This window comes from Sinohyriopsis cumingii, chromosome 6 (assembly GCF_028554795.1).
Source record: "Sinohyriopsis cumingii isolate HCF-2022 chromosome 6, ASM2855479v2, whole genome shotgun sequence".
Classification (NCBI taxonomy): domain Eukaryota; kingdom Metazoa; phylum Mollusca; class Bivalvia; order Unionida; family Unionidae; genus Sinohyriopsis; species Sinohyriopsis cumingii.
Genome location: NC_142966.1, coordinates 72,182,892 through 72,203,146, shown reverse-complemented (window position 1 = coordinate 72,203,146; position 20,255 = coordinate 72,182,892). Strand labels below are relative to the sequence as shown.

The following is a 20,255-nucleotide window of genomic DNA, read 5'->3' as shown; positions in this document are numbered from 1 at the left end:
TGACAACACAATCCGGAAATAGAAAAGTATGTAACCTTCTATCTTTAGTTTATCGTAGAAGACATATGATCATGACAATGTTAACAAAGGTTTTACAAAATAAATTGATATAAAAGTAATTCGGACGTTGAAATTAGCAAGCACCGTATATGATATTCAGCTTCTCATTGAAAACCTCCACTTGGATGGTGTTAACTTGAGGGCATATTGGAAATAATTGGTCCTGCTCTCGATCCGGAACAATTTATCGGGTATGTACATTCACGGTCAATAATAATCAATATATCGTATACATGTTAAGTTATTTCTCCACACACACACACACACACACACACGTGTGTATATATATATATATATATATATATATATATAATAATGAGGACTTTGTATAGCGCCTAATCTTTAGGAGCTCTAAGCACTTTACAATATTAGACAACACCTATAAGATAAAAAACATATATAATGATATGATATGATTACAAACATAAACACCATGAAATTAGAAAATATAAAAAAAAACATGCTGAGAATATTTAAGGTAGGAAACATTATTAAGTCTTTAAGTTTGTTCTTGCAGTCGAAATAAGTGAGTTTTTAGAGCATATAGATATATATTGCTCTGTAAACGTCTTTCTTCCTTCATGCTGTTGCTTCCCAAGTTTATTTTCCTTCTTTCTCTATCCACTATTTCTAAAAATAGTTTATCAGTTTTGTTCAGGAAATATTTTCTTGTGCATTCGTGTAAATTCTTGTATTATACATTTCAGTATACATACATGATGAGAGAGAGAGAGATTGTAAGTAGTAATGACGGGATACATTCCTAATTTGTTCTTCTATCCCCCCTCTCAATACACACAAAAACACATGATAAAAAATATGTATTTTTTTAATTTCCAGGTCAAAATAAATAATGTCAAAAAGCAAACTAAAGAAAGCAAAAAGGAACATTGACAGCAAGTCCAGCAAAGCTAAAAAAACAAATAAATCTTCTACAACTTTAAGACTTGGTGATCTGTTTCATGGATCTAACTAGTTGAAAAAATACCAAGTGCATCACCTACTGACAATTACATTAATTTTGTATAGCAAAAGATCAATTAAATTTAAAATGATTTGAGAAAGAGATTGAATGTGACAGAGATATTAGAAGAAAAGCATGTAAGTGTTTTAGCTGCATCAGGTTGTTTTCTATCAACAAGTTTAGGAGTATCAGGAATGGCAGTAGGATTTATTACACCTCTTGCCATTTGTGGGTTTTGTGTAATGTTATAAGGGTTTGTTGCTAAAGAAAAAGCCGATATACAGTAAAGCTTTAATTTTATAACATCTGCCATAAGTTAGTTAAGCAGTATTGATATAGTCAGGCTTTAAAAAATAATAATGAAATCAATCACATTTAATTTGACAGTTAACAAGTATATCAGATACAAAGAGGTAAAAAAATGCAAAACAGGGAAAACACAAGCAGCATAGAAAGCCGAAATAATAATGACCTTAACTTGTTTTGGAGGAAGGACGGGGGTTTGGTTGGTTGGTTATGGGTTTGTTGCCATTTTTAAGCACATGATAGGCCAAACATGGCAGCCAGACAAGAATGAACAACCCATGTGAAGCTACTGGAAAGCTTTCTAACATGCCCACTATAGCCAAGACCAAAAGTTGCACCCACATGGACAGAGATGTAATGTCAGTGGTCTGTAAAGATGAGCACCCCAGACAATTCAGCCACCCAGGGCCCCAGAGGAAGGACTGAAAAATAAAGTAACAATGATATTTAGGATAAGCAAACAGGAAATCTATTATATTAATGCAGGTAACAAAGTAAATGCTAATGGATACATGTACAACATAAATGGAAAATCAATTTCTAATGGTAATTTGAATGTATGTTGTTTTATTTATGCTGCTGTTATGAATTGAAACTTACACTATGATGGAAAAACAACCTGGAAAAGAAATAATGTTTCAAATCAGATTGATAGCAGAGATGGAAAAATATCCATATCATTACAGAAAATAGATTTTGTAGCTAGTTATTACAATACTTCAAATAATGAAAAACAATACATTTTCTTACATCAGCAATATGAATGAAACAAAACCCATTCCAGATTGATTTAATAATATTAAAATGTTCTTGAATAATGTCAAAGAGGAATAGCAATGATAATGAAGAAAGTAATGATAGTTTTATTAACGGTGAGTAATTATTACACAGGGTATATAACCAACTCCAACTCTTAAGTTATTAGGATTTAGTAACCATAGAAACAACTACTGAATTAGGTACAGTTGGTGAGATTTTGAAGCATAACAATTAATACAACTACTGAATTAGGTACAGTTGGTGAAATTTTGAAGCATAACATTTAATACAACTACTGAATTAGGTACAGTTGGTGAAATTTTGAAGCATAACAATTAATACAACTACTGAATTAGGTACAGTTGGTGAAATTTTGAAGCATAACATTTAATACAATTACTGAATTAGGTACAGTTGGTGAAATTTTGAAGCATGACAATTGATACAACTACTGAATTAGGTAAAGTTGGTGAGATTTTGAAGCATAACAATTTATACACTTTCACTGAAAGATCAGTAGCATTCAATTGCAGTTCAACGAGTCTTCGATGTCTTGCTCATGTTTTCCAGAATTCCTATTTCAAATGTTTTTTGTAGTTACTTTCTTTCATGCAGTATTGATGAAAAACTTTAAGCATTTACAAACAGGTGCTATAAACAGATTAGATAAAAGCATTAAAGAAAAAGATTAAATATTTAAAGAATTTTGTAGTATGACAGTAATGTGGTTTTTTTTTTACACTGAGTAGATAATATGACTGGGCAAACATCCTTAATATGTTCTTTGATTTTTGGGGTAGAGGATCCAACAGTAGGTCAGTCACTAAACAATGACTTAAATAACCAGTGTGTTACACATTTAGGATATGCAGTGCAAATATTGGATGCAGATACTAAAGTGAAAGGAAGATCAGATGCATACAACTTAAGAGGATAAAGTTTAAAATTTATTCAACAGGGCAGTAGCAGATAGTTTACAAATGTAACAGTTATCCTAAAAGTGAAGAGTTGCAAACTAAATTGATGAAAACAAGAACAAGACCTTAGATGCACATAAAATGGGATATAAAATGGGATATAAAATGTGGGAAATAGTTATCACATGTATGGTAGCTTGAGACCACATTTGAACTGTTAACATAAATTCACACCCATATTAGCCATTATTAGTTATAACAAAAAAGGGCATTGTTTATTTGTCAATCAGTTGCTAGTGATTTTACTCACTGTAGAACAGACGGTTTCTTTGAAGTATGTCGAAGAGGCTTGAGTTTAACCTTTAGTTATTGGCAGAGTGCGCACAGCTGACCAGAATATGAAATGGGGACACATTTACAGTACATTTCAGTGGTTTTATATATATATATATATATATATATATATATATATATATATATATATATATATATATATATATATATATATGACAGTCACAACAAAATTTAAGAGAAGCATATGGAAAATAAAAAAATGCGGTTCCTTAAAACAGGGCATAATTGTTTCTCTTAAATTGAGAAACGTCAAATCATGCTGACACACATAACACAATAGAATTTGTTTTATTTTTTCTTTAGATGCAAAATATTTCTCATTAAAATCTAAAGCCATTTAAAAAATGCAGAAGTTTATCTTTTAGACCAAATCACAAAATAAAGTAAATTTTCTCTTTTTTTTATAAATCAAATCAATTAAATTATGCGAGAACTTGAGGGGAAATTTGACACTAATGCTGTCCTTACACACAAATCTATAGCATACAAACAAAAATAGCAAATACACATATAGCAAACACAGGACATAGGGGACCCTTAGCAAAGGTCACTTGAAAACAAAAAGAGCAAGGGAATTTGACTAGGACACTGAAGCCTAGATTGGATGAACAACCCTTTAGAATACACTAGGGGAAAAGATAACCCATCAAAATTTTGTTCAAATAATTTTTTAATCAAAATTCTTTTTGATTAAAAAAATTCAAACACACCTCAGGGGGACACACAAACACATAAAAACACTTTTATTTTTTTGTGGTGGGGGAGATGAGGTTAAGGCTTCAGCCTGTGCTCAGGCCGGTACACCCCCCTATTTGGGCTGTGAACCAAAGCCTTCTCCACATAACCCTCCCCCCAGTTATGATGTCCTGTTAGTCAAGTTTTTTAAAATAGTAATCACCTGACCACAGGCCTTCATTGTTTTGGTTATGTAATCTGTAATATTTTCAACTAGTTTTTTTGTCAGAATCTCTGTCTAGAAATAATATGTTCTTCCTTCGATACTTCTCTTACATACTTCCATAATGAGTTTAATCCTTTTAGATTTTCTTTTCTCGCACTGTGCTATTGCATGGTACTTTGTGAAGTTAGCCTGTTTGCACATTGGGCATTTTGGTAGCACCCTTATCATGTGCCTTCTTAGGGCTACTTCCCCTGTTAGCCATGCATTGTGCATGTATTTAAAAATTAAGCTCTGTATTTTAAGGGAATTGATGTTGGCCCAGTGCCCCAATGCTCTATCCCAATTAATTCCATAATTGTCTTGCTCCACTTTGCTTCTTACATTTCTTTGTAATATCCTCCCTTATCCATTCGTACGGGCACAAGTTAGCCAATGAGCAGGCAACAAAATATCTCGGGGTGGAATTGTCTAGAGACCTCTCTTGGAAAAGGCACATAGACAAGATAGTGAAAAAAGGGAACAGTAACCTTGGTTTCCTGCGCCGCAACCTCCAAATCAACAATGAAGAAGTAAAAAGTGCGGCATATTTCACTCTGGTTCGACCAGGTCTTTGAGTACTGCTCGACTGTGTGGAACCCATATAGTAAAGATCTAACAAATAAGATGGAGATGGTTCAGAGGAGAGCAGCTAGGTTTACCACAAATAAATATCGTAACACTAGCAGTGTCAGTGCAATGCTCAACCATCTCCAGTGGGAATCACTCGAATCCAGGCGAACCAAGGCCCAGCTAACCATGAGGTACAAGATTGCGAACAACCTAGTGGACATACCAGCAGACAAATACCTGACCCTGGCATATAGCCAAACTAGAGCAAACCACAGGAAAAAGTTCCAATTAAAGTCAGCATCGACAAATTGTTTCAAGTTCAGCTTCTTCCCGCGTACAATAGGGACTTGGAACAAATTACCATCAGTAATTGCAGAAGCTCCTGACTTGGTATCTCACAAGCAGGAGCTTTCCAAAATCACATTCTAATGAACTAGTCAGCTACAAGTAGGACCTAGTGATCCTCAGGGCTATGCCGGTTGAGGTTCCATATCTCATTGCCGCTACGGTAGCCGGATTGGTCTGAGTATGAAGGGACGAAAACATACACTGACACACTTTTACTTATTTCTGCCTTTCCTATCATTACTCTTCTGACTGTCCTATCACTTCCATCTTTACTTTATCTTTGACCACGTACCACCCGTTGCTTAATAGTCAAGTGTGACTACGTCAACGTATTTATAGATAGATAGATAGATAGATAGATAGATAGATACATTCTATATTTATCTATTTTCCTAGTTCCTTTATATCCCTATATTTGACTAGCAAAATATTTGATATTCCTGAATTTCTGGGGGACTTCAATTTTTTGGATAGCATACTATTTTTGTAGATATCTTTCCTATTTCTAATTTTGAATCCGAACCAATAGATGTATAGGGCTTCCCATGGTGTTTGTGGACCTGAGTTTAACATTTTTATTCGATTAATAATAATTGCACATTTAAGTAGTATTGGGCTAGCCCTCCTCTCGTTATTGCCCTTTATAAGGTATTCTTTTTAATATAGCGAGTTTTATAACTCCAAATGTAATTAATTATATCATTATCTAATCTATCTAGCTTTTTATTTCTTATGTCGATTGACTTTAATGTGTAATTTATATGTGAGTACATGTAGATTTTGGCTACTTGGGCCCGCTGCATTATGCATAGTGGCGTGAGTGCCCAGATATTTTCTTTTCTTTTTTTGTCATGTTTTTATAGTTTAATTGTTCCTCCTTCTTTCCAAAAAAGACTCCCAGAGCTTTTACCCAATCCGTTATTAAAATGGGGTAAGGGGTGGTTAATCCAGGGTGATTTCCCCTCCAGTTTCCTATTTTTAAAATTTCTGTTTTGTCATGATTTATTTTTTACCCCGAGGTTTTTCCCAAGGATTCGAATTCCTTTTCTAGGTGTTCGAAGGAATTTGGGTCTCTTATAAAGTTTTGCAATCATCTGCATGCTGGTGCATCTTAAATTCTTCTTTTAGATTGGGGATTTTATTCCCTCTATTTCTTTGTTTTTTCTGTTTTTAGTACTTAAGATTTCATTTGTTATCACGTATAATATCATTTATAGTGTGCACCCTTGCCGCACTGATCTTTGTATGTCAAATTTTTCTGTATCACCCCCATTTACCTGTACTCTTGCAGTTTTTTTATTATGCATGATTTTGGTCCAATTTTGCAAATACGTTCCAAATCCAAACTTTTCCAGAACTTTCTGTATGTAGTTGTGTTCCAATCTATCGAAGGCTTTTTCTTGGTCGAAAAGTACCATGGCACCTTTCTGACCTGTTTCCTGTACGTAATCAAATATTTTTCTTATAATGTTATTTTAAATGCCCCACCCTTTTGCCCCGCATGTTTGGTTTATGTTTATCGTGTGTTCATTCCTTTTTTTTAAAACCATATTTGCTAATATCCTACGTAAAATTTTGTAACCTGTATTAAGGAGGGAGATGGGCCTCCCATTTTTTTAGATCTTCCCTATATCCCTTCCTTTTGTAGATTACTGTGATTAACCTTCCCTCATTGAGTTTGACATGGCTTCATTTCTCAGTATAATATTATTATAGAGTCATTCAAGAATCGGCGAAAACTCACTTTGGAATTTTTGATAGAATTCCGCGGTGAGTCCATCTCTATCTGGGGATTTTCTTTTTGCTAGTTGGTTAATGGTGTTTTTAATTTCTTCCATGGAGATATGTTCATCACATAAGTCTTTATCTTCTGATGTTATTTTATCACATGTACTCCCTTCTAAATATTAATTTATAATGTTTGGATCTATCTTCTGTGTTGTGTATATGAGTAATATTTTCTAATGTGTTTCATAACTTCCGTTTTACCTGTTGTATCATTGTTATTATCTCTTAATTGTTCTATATGTCCCCCCGTCTTAATTCCTCTCTTTTATACAATCCCTCTGCTTTTTTGTATATCTTTGTAAACTTTCCAGCTCTTATTTCCCTCCCTTTACTTTTTCCATTATTTTGTTTAGCCTTTCTTTCAGTATATTTTCCCTTTCCTCTGTAATTGTTTTTTTTTAAAAATTTTTTTATCTCCTTCTCCATTTTTTGTAATTCTCTTCTTCGTATCGAAAATTTACTTGCTTTTTTCTTACAATACTTTTTGGAATATCCCACTCTTTAATAAAATCTCTATTTCCTGTATGTTTAAATTTCCTTGTCACGTAATTTATTGTCTCTACAAATTCATTTTTCTCAAGACTTTTATTGATTTTCGACACTCCTTTTCCCCACACAGTTCTACTTTTTATACCGATTTCAATGTTAATTAATTTGGGGTCTGATATTTTGACCTCTGTGATTTCCGCGTTCTTGTATAATTTATTATCATTGTTCGTACCTTATAATTTATCTAGTCTGCTTGCTTGCATATTTTTATATTCATAGATATATTCTTTTCTTAACATATTAAGCCTCCTATATATGTCAACCAATTTATGCTTAGTTAGTAAATTTTTCATTTCCCGTTTGATGTTTAAATCATCCGGTGCATTCTGTCTACACTTTCCCCCACCCAATTAAAATCACCTCTCATCATAAGATTTTCCACTGAATATTCATTTAAGTATTTATGTATACGTTCTATAAATTGCTGTTTCTTATACTTATTGCCAGGAAAGTAAACATTAACTATTTGAAGTTTTCCTATTACTACATGTATCATTTTACCAGCGAAAAATTCCCTTCATTTATCCTTCCCCAATTTAAATCCCTTCTATGTTTGATAATTGTTGCTACCCATCCCCTTATATCATGTTGTTTATAATTGTTTAATATTACTATTGCATTCAATTTATCCTCAACCATTGCAATTAACTATTTTGAAAAATTGTTGTGTTTCTTGGACTAATATAATATCATACTCTGTTTCCTTAATTAATTTTAGTACTTTTTCCCTGTCTATCCCGTTTGTGTTAATAGAAGCTATCCTGAAGTTTTTTTTCTTCTTCCTTCCATTTTTGTTTCCCCACCAGGCTGCCACATTTCTTGACATTATTATTAATTTAGTTTATGTACCTTATTAGAGTGTTATTTGATTAAGTATAAGGTTATACATGTTTAAATCTAAGTTGCTAGGGGCACCCCATCACCCTCGTTATTTGAGTTTCCATTCAATTCATTTGATTCATATTTTCAGTTTTGTCGTGTGTCTTCGTATTTTCTGTCTCTAATTATGTTTCCATTTCCATGCCTGTTTCCGTTTTACCATTGTCTTCGTCATCACTTCCATCATTCTGTTCATTGTTCGTTTGAGTGTCCTGTCCTTGTTGGTCTTTTTGAGGCTAACGTTCCCCCTTTTTTGGGGGACCTGTGGTAGCTTTCTCATTTTTTAATGATTGCGGGTTCTTGCCTTCTGGCAATGTACTGTCACTGCCTTGTTATCAGCTTGACAGTGATTGTGTCATCTTTCGTTTTTTAAATCGAAATTTGGGCACCGGTGTAGATGTTAATGGTTTCAGGCAAAGAAAGTCTACCGGGCAATGTTCCATTAAGGGGGGGGGGAGGGGTCTCCCCCTCCAATGTAATTTCATCCTCTGTCAATAGGGTAAATATATTTGTGAGCACTGTATGCTCCCCCTTGCATGGTGTGAGTATTCTTCCCGTGTTGTTTGGGCTTAAATATCTGCTCCACTCCGGAATTTGTTGGGAGTTGTCATCTCCCATTATACCTGTGATATCAATATTATGGATTTGTGTTTTATATGTGGTTTCAAGTGTTTCTTCTGCAGTCGTTTCCACTAACGTGTTTTCCCTTATCTTTTAAATTCTCTGTCCCTTGAGTGTTTGTTTCAAGTTTATATTATGGTGTACTGTCCTGTCCTTCTTTTTTTTCCAACCAGTTTTCCTATTTCTGATTGAATGTCTGCATTTTCCTCCGCGTTAAGGTTTATTTGGTTATTAGATGCCTTGCTCGCGTAAGTTGGTGTTATATACTGTTTTTTAGTCTTTGGGACTGTGTCCAGTTTGCCGACAGCGCTGGCAGATCATGTCGGACTCACACACCCTGTATCAGATTTTCAGTATGAATCCCATAACATAAAAATATGATGGTATTTTTTTGTTGTTGCTTCCTATCTAGGGACTGTCATAATTCTTACTCCTGATTTAACCTCTCAAAACCCCCAGATAGTTGCCATTTTGCTGTTCTTGTCCATGGTTTTCAGTTTATTTTAAACTTGTTTCCCCACTATTTCCTTGTTGTCTATCTCGAGAGGGAGACCAGAGACGAACACATCTTTTTTGCCTCCACCTCTCTAAATATAGGTGTAGTCTGGCTCGTCTATGCCTCAATCCCCTTCACCTCTTTCTTTTACATTTCCAGAATTGGGGTCTCAGTTTTTTGGGGGGTACAAGATATATTTGTTTATCCCCGCATTTTGTAATCCATCAATGGCGTCAATCTAGTTTCCCTAAGTTTGAGTGCCATTAATATCACTGATTGCCGAGGGCAATTCTGGACGCTCCCAAAGTCCAATGTTTCGCAGCCTGGGTGGGTGGAACGCCTTTGGCTTTCCCCACTCCCCTCCAGCTTTGTCTGGAAATACGTACTCAACCATGTCCCAGTAGGCTGTACATGTTTTTGACCCCCTTGTATAATATATGTTTCCATTCTGGTATGAATATAGCTCACTGTGGTTGAAAATGACTTTAACAAAGCGGGTCTCACACCAATGTATATCCTTTTACTTTCCTAATGACTAATGCAAACAACAGTTCAAATTAGTTCTAAAATTTTCTGCTCCACTAGGTATAATGAATTACAAAGTGAGAAAATGTAATAAAACAAAAAATTAGTAATCTAAAGATTACAAAAATGAAAATTGAGAAACAGAAAAGTGTGTTAGAGTGCGAACTTAGAAATCTAATCCTGTGTACTTTCGCGCTGTTTGATATGTACGTGTCATTGCCGTACTTTACTTCTCAAGAAGGAGTATCAGAAAGACTTCTGCGCGAAGTTTCTCTGTTGCTTTGCCAATCCTGCATGGTTGTAATAAGCTGCATTAATTTCTGATTGGTGGTTATTGTTTAACCTGGACCGGAAAAAGGAATAACCATCCAGTAAGAGTTTAGTGTAACATATTTAACTGTGCGACACAACGGTAGTGTAGCTTTCAGATCGTCTAAAGTAGAGATAATACAATTCAACGTAGACACTCCGCGTAAAAGTGGTTGTTAAATGATGAGCTTAGTACTTCATTATACACCTGAAACACGTTCGGAATGTATAGTATATGCTGAAAATGCTTCTGGATTATGATAATTAGCATGGAATTGGAGAGGGGGGCAAATTACGAACCATGTCACATTTGTGTTAATTTATTGACAGCGAACGAGTATTCTCAAGTCTTTTCCGTTTTTGCTAATAAACATGAGTACATGTGACTGCAGATGCTGTTTCAGATGAATTCTGTATTTAGAGAATAATAAGGCAAACTAATAATATTTATTCATGATGCTGAAGAGAAACGTGCATATGGTTAGTATCGTTTTGTATCGATTCTTCGTCTCAGGTATCGATATGTGTATCGTTAAAGCAAAAGTATCGATGCATCGATATATCGATGAATCGTTTCACCCCTAGTTGTTTCTTGCCTCTTATTTCTAGGCAGATTATTCTTTCGATCAATTAATTTACTGAGTTTGACCTTTCATTCATGAAGAGTAACACCCATGAGGTCCTCCATCTGCCTTCGCTCTTTGATGAATATATCCTTTTTATACCATTTGTTGTGGCCATCATTCTCGCAGCACTGGCAAATTTAGGGGCACATTAGCTATATGTATAAATGATATTAAAATGTGTAAGTGTACGAGTGGGGAGAAGGGACTAATTAGTGATGTAATACTCGCCTTTCCCTGTTGCATGATTCCCTCCTCTCATGCCGTACTGATTTCCAATAAGTAGTCTATGTCCCTACGAAAGAAGACTGCACATGCGCATGGACCTGTGACGTGGTAGGCAAAGTAGGTCTATGTTCTTTCTCGACGAGGATCATTACCGTCCTGGAAATGTTAGCAACGCAAACAGCGACAGGTACGTAGATACATCATTAAAATTCCTAAACTCCACATAAAAAATATATTACGATTGTTGATACATTTTAGTCCTCTGTAAAACAAAGCCTGGTGTCATTTCTCTCGTAGTGTTTATTACTTTATATTACTAAGTGCAATTGGTGTACTTTATAAACACACATATTTGACTGTTAATTGTACTTTATAGAAGTCTCGTACGTCACTGTAAAACTGACGTTATGCATGCAAAAGTTGAGCTGCAAAGCCATTTTACATTTGAATTAAGGTGAAAAAATACGCTTAATTTTAATAATAATTGCAGATGCTCTGGATATGTAACAAATAAACTCAAGATTCTGAAATGTTCCTTTTGTTAATTTTGTGAAGATATGAATTAATAATCATACAGTCAAACACAGTCTTAGCAAATCTGATTTGTTGGAGGGGTTGGCTTATGGTGGTGGTTGTAGTGTGTTTACACTATAAGAAAATAAGATTTTATATTGTGGTTATCTTTTTCCCCCTGAAACTAATATATACCTCTATGCTACTTTTATGTACTGTGGCTTAAATTTCTTTTCATATTGTACGTGTGGATATTGTACCTGCAGTAAGTACGCAGCTAACCGAAAAGAAGCTCGGAAAAAGCCTGAATTAGTCTAAAGTACAATATCTTAAGCAATTGTTAAAATAGGGAAAATGTCTTTTGCCAGACTAGACAATACCAGCTTCTAGACAATAACAGCTTCTGGAAGTGCATTCAGTGAATTACAAAATATATAAAATGCAAATTAAGTTGTTGGCTGTTATTTTACAATTTACCTTTGAAGTCCATGAACTGAAAATGACCAAGCGGAGCATGCATTTTTTTTTTATATACATGCACATCTGAAGTAAGGCCAAGCTATATACTCTAGAACCCAGATTATACCTAACAATATAAATATATATATATATATATATATATATATATATATATATATATATATATATATATATATATATATATATATACACATACAATGCCTTTTTAACTGGGAAGTATGACTAGTCAGGTAAACATGGGAAAGTATTTGGCTTTAAAAATCTAACCCTATGTCAAATACGAAACTGTTAAACTGTTCGGCGCCACCTTAATTTTTCTTATTTTCATGTCCTCATGTACGATGTTCTTAGTAAAACGGATACATTAACATTGATGCTATGCCTGAAAATAGGCTAAGTATGCTTATGTTGCTCTTGCTTACACAATATGCTTTGCTCTTACTTACACAATATGCTTTGCTCTTGCTTACACAATATGCTTTGCTCTTGCTTACACAATATGCATTGTGGCAGTATTGTGCGTGTAATGACCTTAATTATCGGGGAAATAACAAATCTTAGAACAAAGGAATGAGTGTGCGTGTGTTTTTGTAATTTAGATTTTTTAAAGTAGCTTTAACACTTTTTCAGTCATATCCCTGCAGTGTGACAGTTTATAGTGATGCCTAGCACTGGGCATCATGCCGCCAACATGTAGCATCATGTCCCACCCAGTCACATTATCCTGACACAAGGCCGACCAGTCCTAACACTAACTTCTTAATGCTGAGTGTTAAGCGAGGCAGCTGTTAGTGCCATTTTTGTAAGTCTTTGGTACGACTCGGCCGGGGATCGAACCCACTATCTCCCGTATCTGAGGCGGACGCTCTAACCACTATGCCACCGGAGCGGTAGAGCAAAATAATGAAGTTTACTTAAATTTAAAACTGTTGCATTAAGTGAAAAAAATATATAGTGAAAATCTTTCCCATCATTCGTGCGTAATGTAATTAAGAGATAACTGATGGCAAACAAATTATCTTTCTTCCATATTCTAGCGTTAGAAGAATAAGCAAACACTTTATTCTTTGACCTTTGACCTCCATTAACCTCATCTGTTCCATCCCTTTTCAAACTGTACAGTTTTTTTAATTTCATGTTTCTGTCTTGCAGCATAACATGGGTCGCTATGCTGAGAAAATGTAATGTGTGCATTTTAAAAACAGTTCCCTTTTCTGTGTAAGGGGTTTGGGATGGAGTAGGCTTGTGTGGGACTTTGTTATCAATGAATACTGTTCTGTGGGGAATAAAACTATGAGAATTTTTCAAACGGTCTGTTTTAATGCTTGCGATTTAAACGTTTCAGCAAAATTAAATCATAACATGATCAATACAAATGTGGTCTTTATTGGGGCACCCTGGAGATAATATGAACTTCTGAGCGCGACAGGTGTAAAGTGAAGTTGTTTGCATCTGCAACAAGCACAATGGAGAGAATGTTGGCGTACCTCTATGCTATTTGTATGTACTGTGGCTGAAATTTCTTCTGGAAATGGATAACCGAGATGACTGTTCCCGTATGCCCGAAAAGTCGGCGTGAATTAGTCTAAAGAACAATATATTAAGCAGTTATTTTTTTAAAAAAATGGAAAATTGAGATTATGCCAGACTACAAAATACCAGTTTTTGAAATTGTAAATAAGGAAAGACTAAATATATAATAAAAAATAGTATCGGTCCTCTTTTTCAATTCACATCAGCAGCCCAGAAAGTGAAAGTGAAAGTGACCGAGCAGAGCTAGCAGTTTTTGAAAGGTGCACGTATGAAGTAAGGCCAAGCTGTATACTCTGTAACCCAAATTACAGCCATCAGTGATGTAAAAAGATAAAGGGAACTGATTTTTTTTAACAATACCTAATATATACAAGGTGGGTTTTTTAATAGACAGTATAACCACTGAGGAAACCTGGGGAAATTCTTTTTCTTTAAAAATCGAATCGTATGAAACATTCAAAACGGTAGAGCGCCTCTAAGATCGCGTCACTGCGCAACTGCTATGGATGGCGTGAGTGTGTGTTTAAAGCAGTAATAATAATCAAAAGGCAACTGATAAAAAGTATAATATGTGTGTCATTATAATGTCAATCGCTATTATTGAAGGACGTTATCAATGAACTTGTTGGTGATGATAATTATGGCAAAAAGCTCTATTGCGTTGACTACTTTTATGCTTTTCTGTCAACGGAACCAGTTTCTGAATAAAAGATGTCCTGGACATGTTGACTGGCACAAGAAAGAGCTAATTAATGTTTTTAGACAAGGTTTACACCCATTCGGCAAAGTGCAAGAAAGTAATCAAAGTAAGTGTGCAGAATAGTTTTGCTGCGTTTTCTCTTTCAGCCAAAGGAATATTTCGTTAATCATTAACTTCAAAGGAATACATTTATTTCAGATTTTATATTTGCTTGCAAAGGAATTGCAGGAAACAGTATTTTTCTTTGTTTGCAATAAAAACTGTTTTGATGTCCAAAGAAAAACTTAAGTAACATCTAGAATGGTTATAACAAAGTCATGACAGTTTTTACTCAATAGGACATTTCGCTGTAATGTATTCTCTCATTTTCTGTTTCAGAAGACATCTTGAAAAAATTGTAATCACACAGCCACAATCATGAATGATCAGATCTCGGAGAATTTCTGGAATACGCTTCCTGAATTAGCGATAGCCAAGATACTGAGTCATTTATCGCTTTTAGACCGACTAAATGCAAGTAAAGTCAACAAAACATGGCATTCTGCATCATTCCGTAGAGAAGTATGGCACCAATTTTCATTCTTAGAAGACCATTTGAATTTTGAGCTTCTTCCTACTGATTCCACAACAAACAGTTTTCACAGTGAACGTTTAAATGGCGTGCTTCGAGAACTTACAGTCTACATTCAGACTTGTGGAAGACATATAAAGAAGTTGGAGTTGCATCTGAAACATCGAAGTTCATTGCACCTTTTTGACCAGCTTGTTTCTATTTGCCATGGCATGATCAGTTTTACACTACGCGTGGATTCGAATATCTTAGCAGTTGATAGTTTTAAATTAAATTTGTACAAATTTTTTCAGGGAAACGCGCAACTTGAAGCTGTATCAGTCGAAGAAGTGGACTTCAAAACACGTAATGAACAGTTGCCTCTTAGCCTAATTCATTCAAATCGACTGACGCGGTTATGGATGGTCAACTCATTTTGTTCAAACTCGCTCAGCAACTTGATGTACCTGGTCAATTTAAAGGAGCTAGCGCTTTGTCCGAATAGCCTTAATTTTAGCCTACTTTGCCACCTTGCATCAAGGTCTCTCAGGGTATTGCACATTGTGGCCAATTCCAAGACCAAAGACTTTTACCAAGAAGCCTTGAATGATTCTCAGTGGCGTGAAATTTGCCGACAGGGGTCAAACTTAAGAGTTCACTGCCACCTGGGAGTAAATCATGAGTGGACAGAGAAGGATATTTTTTTAAAGCCGAGCATGCCAGTGCAGAGCTTGATTTTTTGCAAAATTCTCTTGCTGAACTACCCCCACTTGACTCCTCTGCTATGTAATTATCACAACACTTTGGAAACTTTTATCGATTACAGCATGGATCTCGGGTCTTATATCATTTACAGTACCGAAGAAGAGATCAAAAACAAGGAACGTTTTATAATTCAACTTGTCCAAAATTCTCCTCAGCTGCGCACATTGGCTGTCAAGGATGTGATATCTAGTGGAGCTTCCCTTCTCATTGCATACACAAACAGACATATCGAAGAACTCTTCCTTTTGGAGGAGAGAATAGTCTACGATAACTACATTGATGATTTTGAGATTTTAGAAGAAGTTCGAATTTTCGTCAGGTCCAACTGCATCCAGGAAAGGTTTTCTTCTGCAATGTCTGATCTTCTTGGCCGGGAGTGGCACCCTATGACTCGACCGGAATACATAGAAACCATTTTGAAGAAATACTCATTATTTTTCTAAAAACTGACCGGATTCCTTTTTCCTTATTAGAGCATATTCCTTTTTATTTCACCTTCATTTTATATATTTTGTTAATTAGGTTCTTAACGGTCTTATGTTACGTGTTTAGGCTATAATAAATAGTAACAAAAGAAAGAGTGAAAACGACAAGCTTTGAAAAATTTAACAAATAATTTATTTCCCTGGAAAAACAATGTAAAAATGACAAAATAAGAACTTACCATTTTAAGAATCAAATCCAAAAATAATCCAAGAATAATCCACGAATTAAATTTTAGAAGTCCTAGTAATGAAATGTTCAAAAGAATTCAAGTTCGAGTCCCGACGAAAAATCCAAAATGGAAGGAGATAACGTATAATGTAGTCAGTATAGCGCTGATGTGTTTACAGTTCTTTGTGAACCACAGAAAATAATATTGCGGTGTTTGATTGCAGTTTTTTTTATATATAAAGAAATGTGTTGTTCCAAGAATTCTTTATGAGCACCCAAATATTTCCAGGAAAAAGAATTAATCTTTTAGAATCCAAATAATTTGAATAACACTTAAAATGTAACTCTAAACTGTTCACAAACAAACACTTTCCAGTGCGAAGGTAAAAGCCCAAACTGAGATCATTTCTCTATAGGCAAAAGTTTTACAGTCAAAAATTGCACAAAACAGATACCCGTATGAGGGTCACGAGCTCACATTTCAGAACAGTTTAGAAGGAATTTACGTCTAAGGTCACGTATTCCAGTACAGTTTCAATTTCACTATTATCCAGACATTAAGAATGGATTAAAAAAAGTTGTTTATTTGATTATCAGTCAAGACCAGGATCTAGCTCAGCAACACATACAGAGTTCGGTGTTTAAGTCTAAACAGTCAGGTTAAACAAATTTCTAGAGAGTATCAAATTCATAGTAAACAAAATTATAATACTTTGATAGGTATTGACGTTTAAATTTTTTTTAAACTTACAAACAAATTAAATCAAAGATACATAGAATAAAATATACATACCCCCCCCCCCATAAAGAAAAGGAAAGACTGATATGGTAAAGCTTTCTTTTTGCCATGGATTAATTATACATGAGGTTAAAATGAACTCTTATAAATTATAAAAACAACAAGCTTTATAAAATATAACATAATTTATTTCCCTGGAAAAATACTAACAAAAAATTTAAAATATAAGAACTTACGGTTTTTAGAATGAAAACCAAAAATAATCCAAGAACAATCCACGATTTAAATTTTAGAAGTCCTAGTAATGAAATGTTCAAATGAATTCAAGTTAGAGTCCCGACGAAAAATCCAAAATGGAAGGTCATGACGTATACTGTAGTCAGTATGATGTGAAAGTGTCTACAGGTCTTCCCTGATTCACAAACATTATTCCAGTGTTTGAATTTCCGAATACAATTTAAAGAAATGTCTTTTCCAAGAATTCTGTATGAGCACTAAAATATTTCCAGGAAAAAGAATTAATCTTTTAGAATTCCCATTAATTTGAATCAAACTTAAAATTAACTCCAAAATGGTCACAAACGAACCATTTTCAGTGTAAAAGCCCAACTATATAATTTCTCTATAGATAAAAGGTGAAAGAAGGAACTGAACTAATGTAATCTTCAGAATGTTGTAATGCCAATATAAAAGCCAAACACTCCTTCTCGATTGTTGAATAATTTCTTTGGTGCTTATTTGATTTCATAGAAAAACAGCACACTAGATGATCAATGCCATTTTCGTCTTCTTGAATAAAAACTGATCCAACCCCAACATCACTTGCATCAAGAGACTGTTTAAATGATTGGCTGAAATTTGAAGCTGTAAGAACTGACGCGCTTTGAAATATGGCTTTTAACTTGTCAAAAGCTTCCTGACTTTTTTCAGTCCAAAGGAACTTGTTTCTCTTACTCTATAAATTTGTCAGGGGTTCATCAGTTATATAAAAATTGGAACAAAATTTCCGATAGTATCCAGCCATACCCAAAAATTGTATCAGTTTCTTTTTATTTACAGGCACAGGCAATTCAGAGACAGCATTGGCCTTAACATCTATAGGTTTACCTTCTCCATGGCCCACGATATGTCCTAGAAAAGTTACACTAGCATTGCAGAACTCACTTTTAGATAAATTAATTGTCAAACTTGTATCGGTGAATCCGTCAAAGAATTAACGAATTGTTGTTAAATGTTCTTTCCAGGTGTCGTTGTACATGATGACATCATCGATGTAAGCATCACAATTGTCTAGACCAGAGGTAATCATATTCATGAGACGTTGAAAAGTACTTGGCGACCCTTTCATCACAAACGGCATTGCTTTATATTCATAATGTCCATCTGGAGTCAAGAATGCCGAAATTTCCTTTGCTCATTCCGTTAATGGAATTTGCCAAAATCCTTTCAGAAGGTCAAATTTGGTGACATACTTGGCATTTCCGATCTTATCAATACAGTCATCTATTCTTGGTAATAGAAATGAATCTGTTGTTGTTTTTTTTTTGTCACACTATTCACCTTCCTATAATCAGTGTACATACGAAATTTTTTATCTGGTTTTGGAACAAGTATGCATGGTGAACTCCAGTCACTTATACTGGGCTCTATGAAATCATTCTCCAGCAAATACTGAATATATTTTTTTCAACTATTCCTATTTAAGAGGGTTCATCCTGTACGGGTGTTGTTTCACAGGATTGGAATCTAAAATTTCAACGTCATTGAAAATTTCGTTCGCTTTTTTAGGAACATCTGGAAATAAGTGCACATATTCAAATAATAACTGTTTAAGTTCATTGCCTTCTTGCACTTGCAAATGTGAAAGATTCTGGTCTAGATCTTTCATGATTTCTGAATTCCGAAGATTTGTCGCTCCAATATCAGTAGAATCAGATGATATTCCTTCACTTAAATCTTCACTGAGTGGAGCAGGTACAATTAAATGAACTGCATATTTAACCTGGCTATCTCTTTCAATATACTGGTACTACTATACTTTATTTAGGTCCCAGGAGCACTTATATTATAATTTAACTCATTCATTTTCTTCTTAACTTTGTAAGGGCCATAATATCTAAATTGAAGAAAATGTTGAAGAATGAGCAAGAGAGACAGAACTCTATTACCAGACTCAAAAGTTCTCTCCATTTAAGTTCTGTAAAACCATAATTTCACTTTTGACAAATTGAGTAAAACCAGTTTATCAAAACTTTTACTATGGTTTTAGACTTAATATTCCTCAAAGGAATTGCCTCTGGGAACCATGTTGACGCACACATTATGGTCAACAAGTATTGGTTACCTGACATGGTCTTAGGTAAGGGACCAACACTATCTACCATAATTCTACTAAAAGGTTCGTCAAATGAATGAATAGGTTGTAGATGATCCTTAGGTATCCTCTGATTTGGGTTTTCCTACCATTTGGCAAGTATAACAAGATCTAAAGTATTTACCAACATCACTTTAGGTTTTTATCCAATAGAAGTGAATCGAGATCTTGCGATAAGTCTTATTAATCCCTAAATGACCAACCAAAGGAGTTTCATGGGCCAGCCTAAGCATTTCCTGTCTGTAAGGTTTTGGAACTACAATTTAAAAGTTCACTGACCACTCATCACCAGCATGCACCTCGGGAGGTATCCATTTTTAATGAAATAATAGACAGGTACGTCAGTGGGTGGCTTCAGTTTCACTATTGGTCCTTTGAAACAAACAGGAGATCTCAGGATTTTTTTCCTGTTCGACGATAAGTGATTGTCGTTTGTCATCCTGATTAGAATAAAGAGAGTGGGTAGTTCAAAGAGGATCACTGTAATCAATACCTTTTGATTGATCCAAACACGGAGTGAAAGTGACCTCATCAAAAGCCTGACCAGTACATGTGTCAGCTAAAGGAATACTTTCCTTATCAACATCATTCTCAAGAGCTTTCTTTGCCATAGCTCTGGTAACTGCACAAGCTGGAAATAAATCAGGGAATTCTTTTTCAATCGGATCGACTTTCTGATCCAAACAAGGCTTGTCATTTGCAAGGGGATTA

At 34.7% G+C, this 20,255-nt stretch overlaps 1 protein-coding gene across 1 annotated transcript; it reads left to right on the top strand.

Annotated features, from left to right (window-relative positions):
* Nucleotides 1-18: 18 nt before the first annotated feature.
* LOC149797190 (uncharacterized) lies at nucleotides 19-18,648 on the top strand. Its single transcript, XM_089960365.1, has 2 exons — nucleotides 19-251; nucleotides 14,841-18,648. The coding sequence occupies exon 2, from the start codon at nucleotides 14,880-14,882 to the stop codon at nucleotides 16,218-16,220; it is 1,341 nt and encodes a 446-aa protein (XP_089816491.1). The 5' UTR covers nucleotides 19-251; nucleotides 14,841-14,879; the 3' UTR covers nucleotides 16,221-18,648.
* The last annotated feature ends 1,607 nt before the right edge of the window (nucleotides 18,649-20,255 follow it).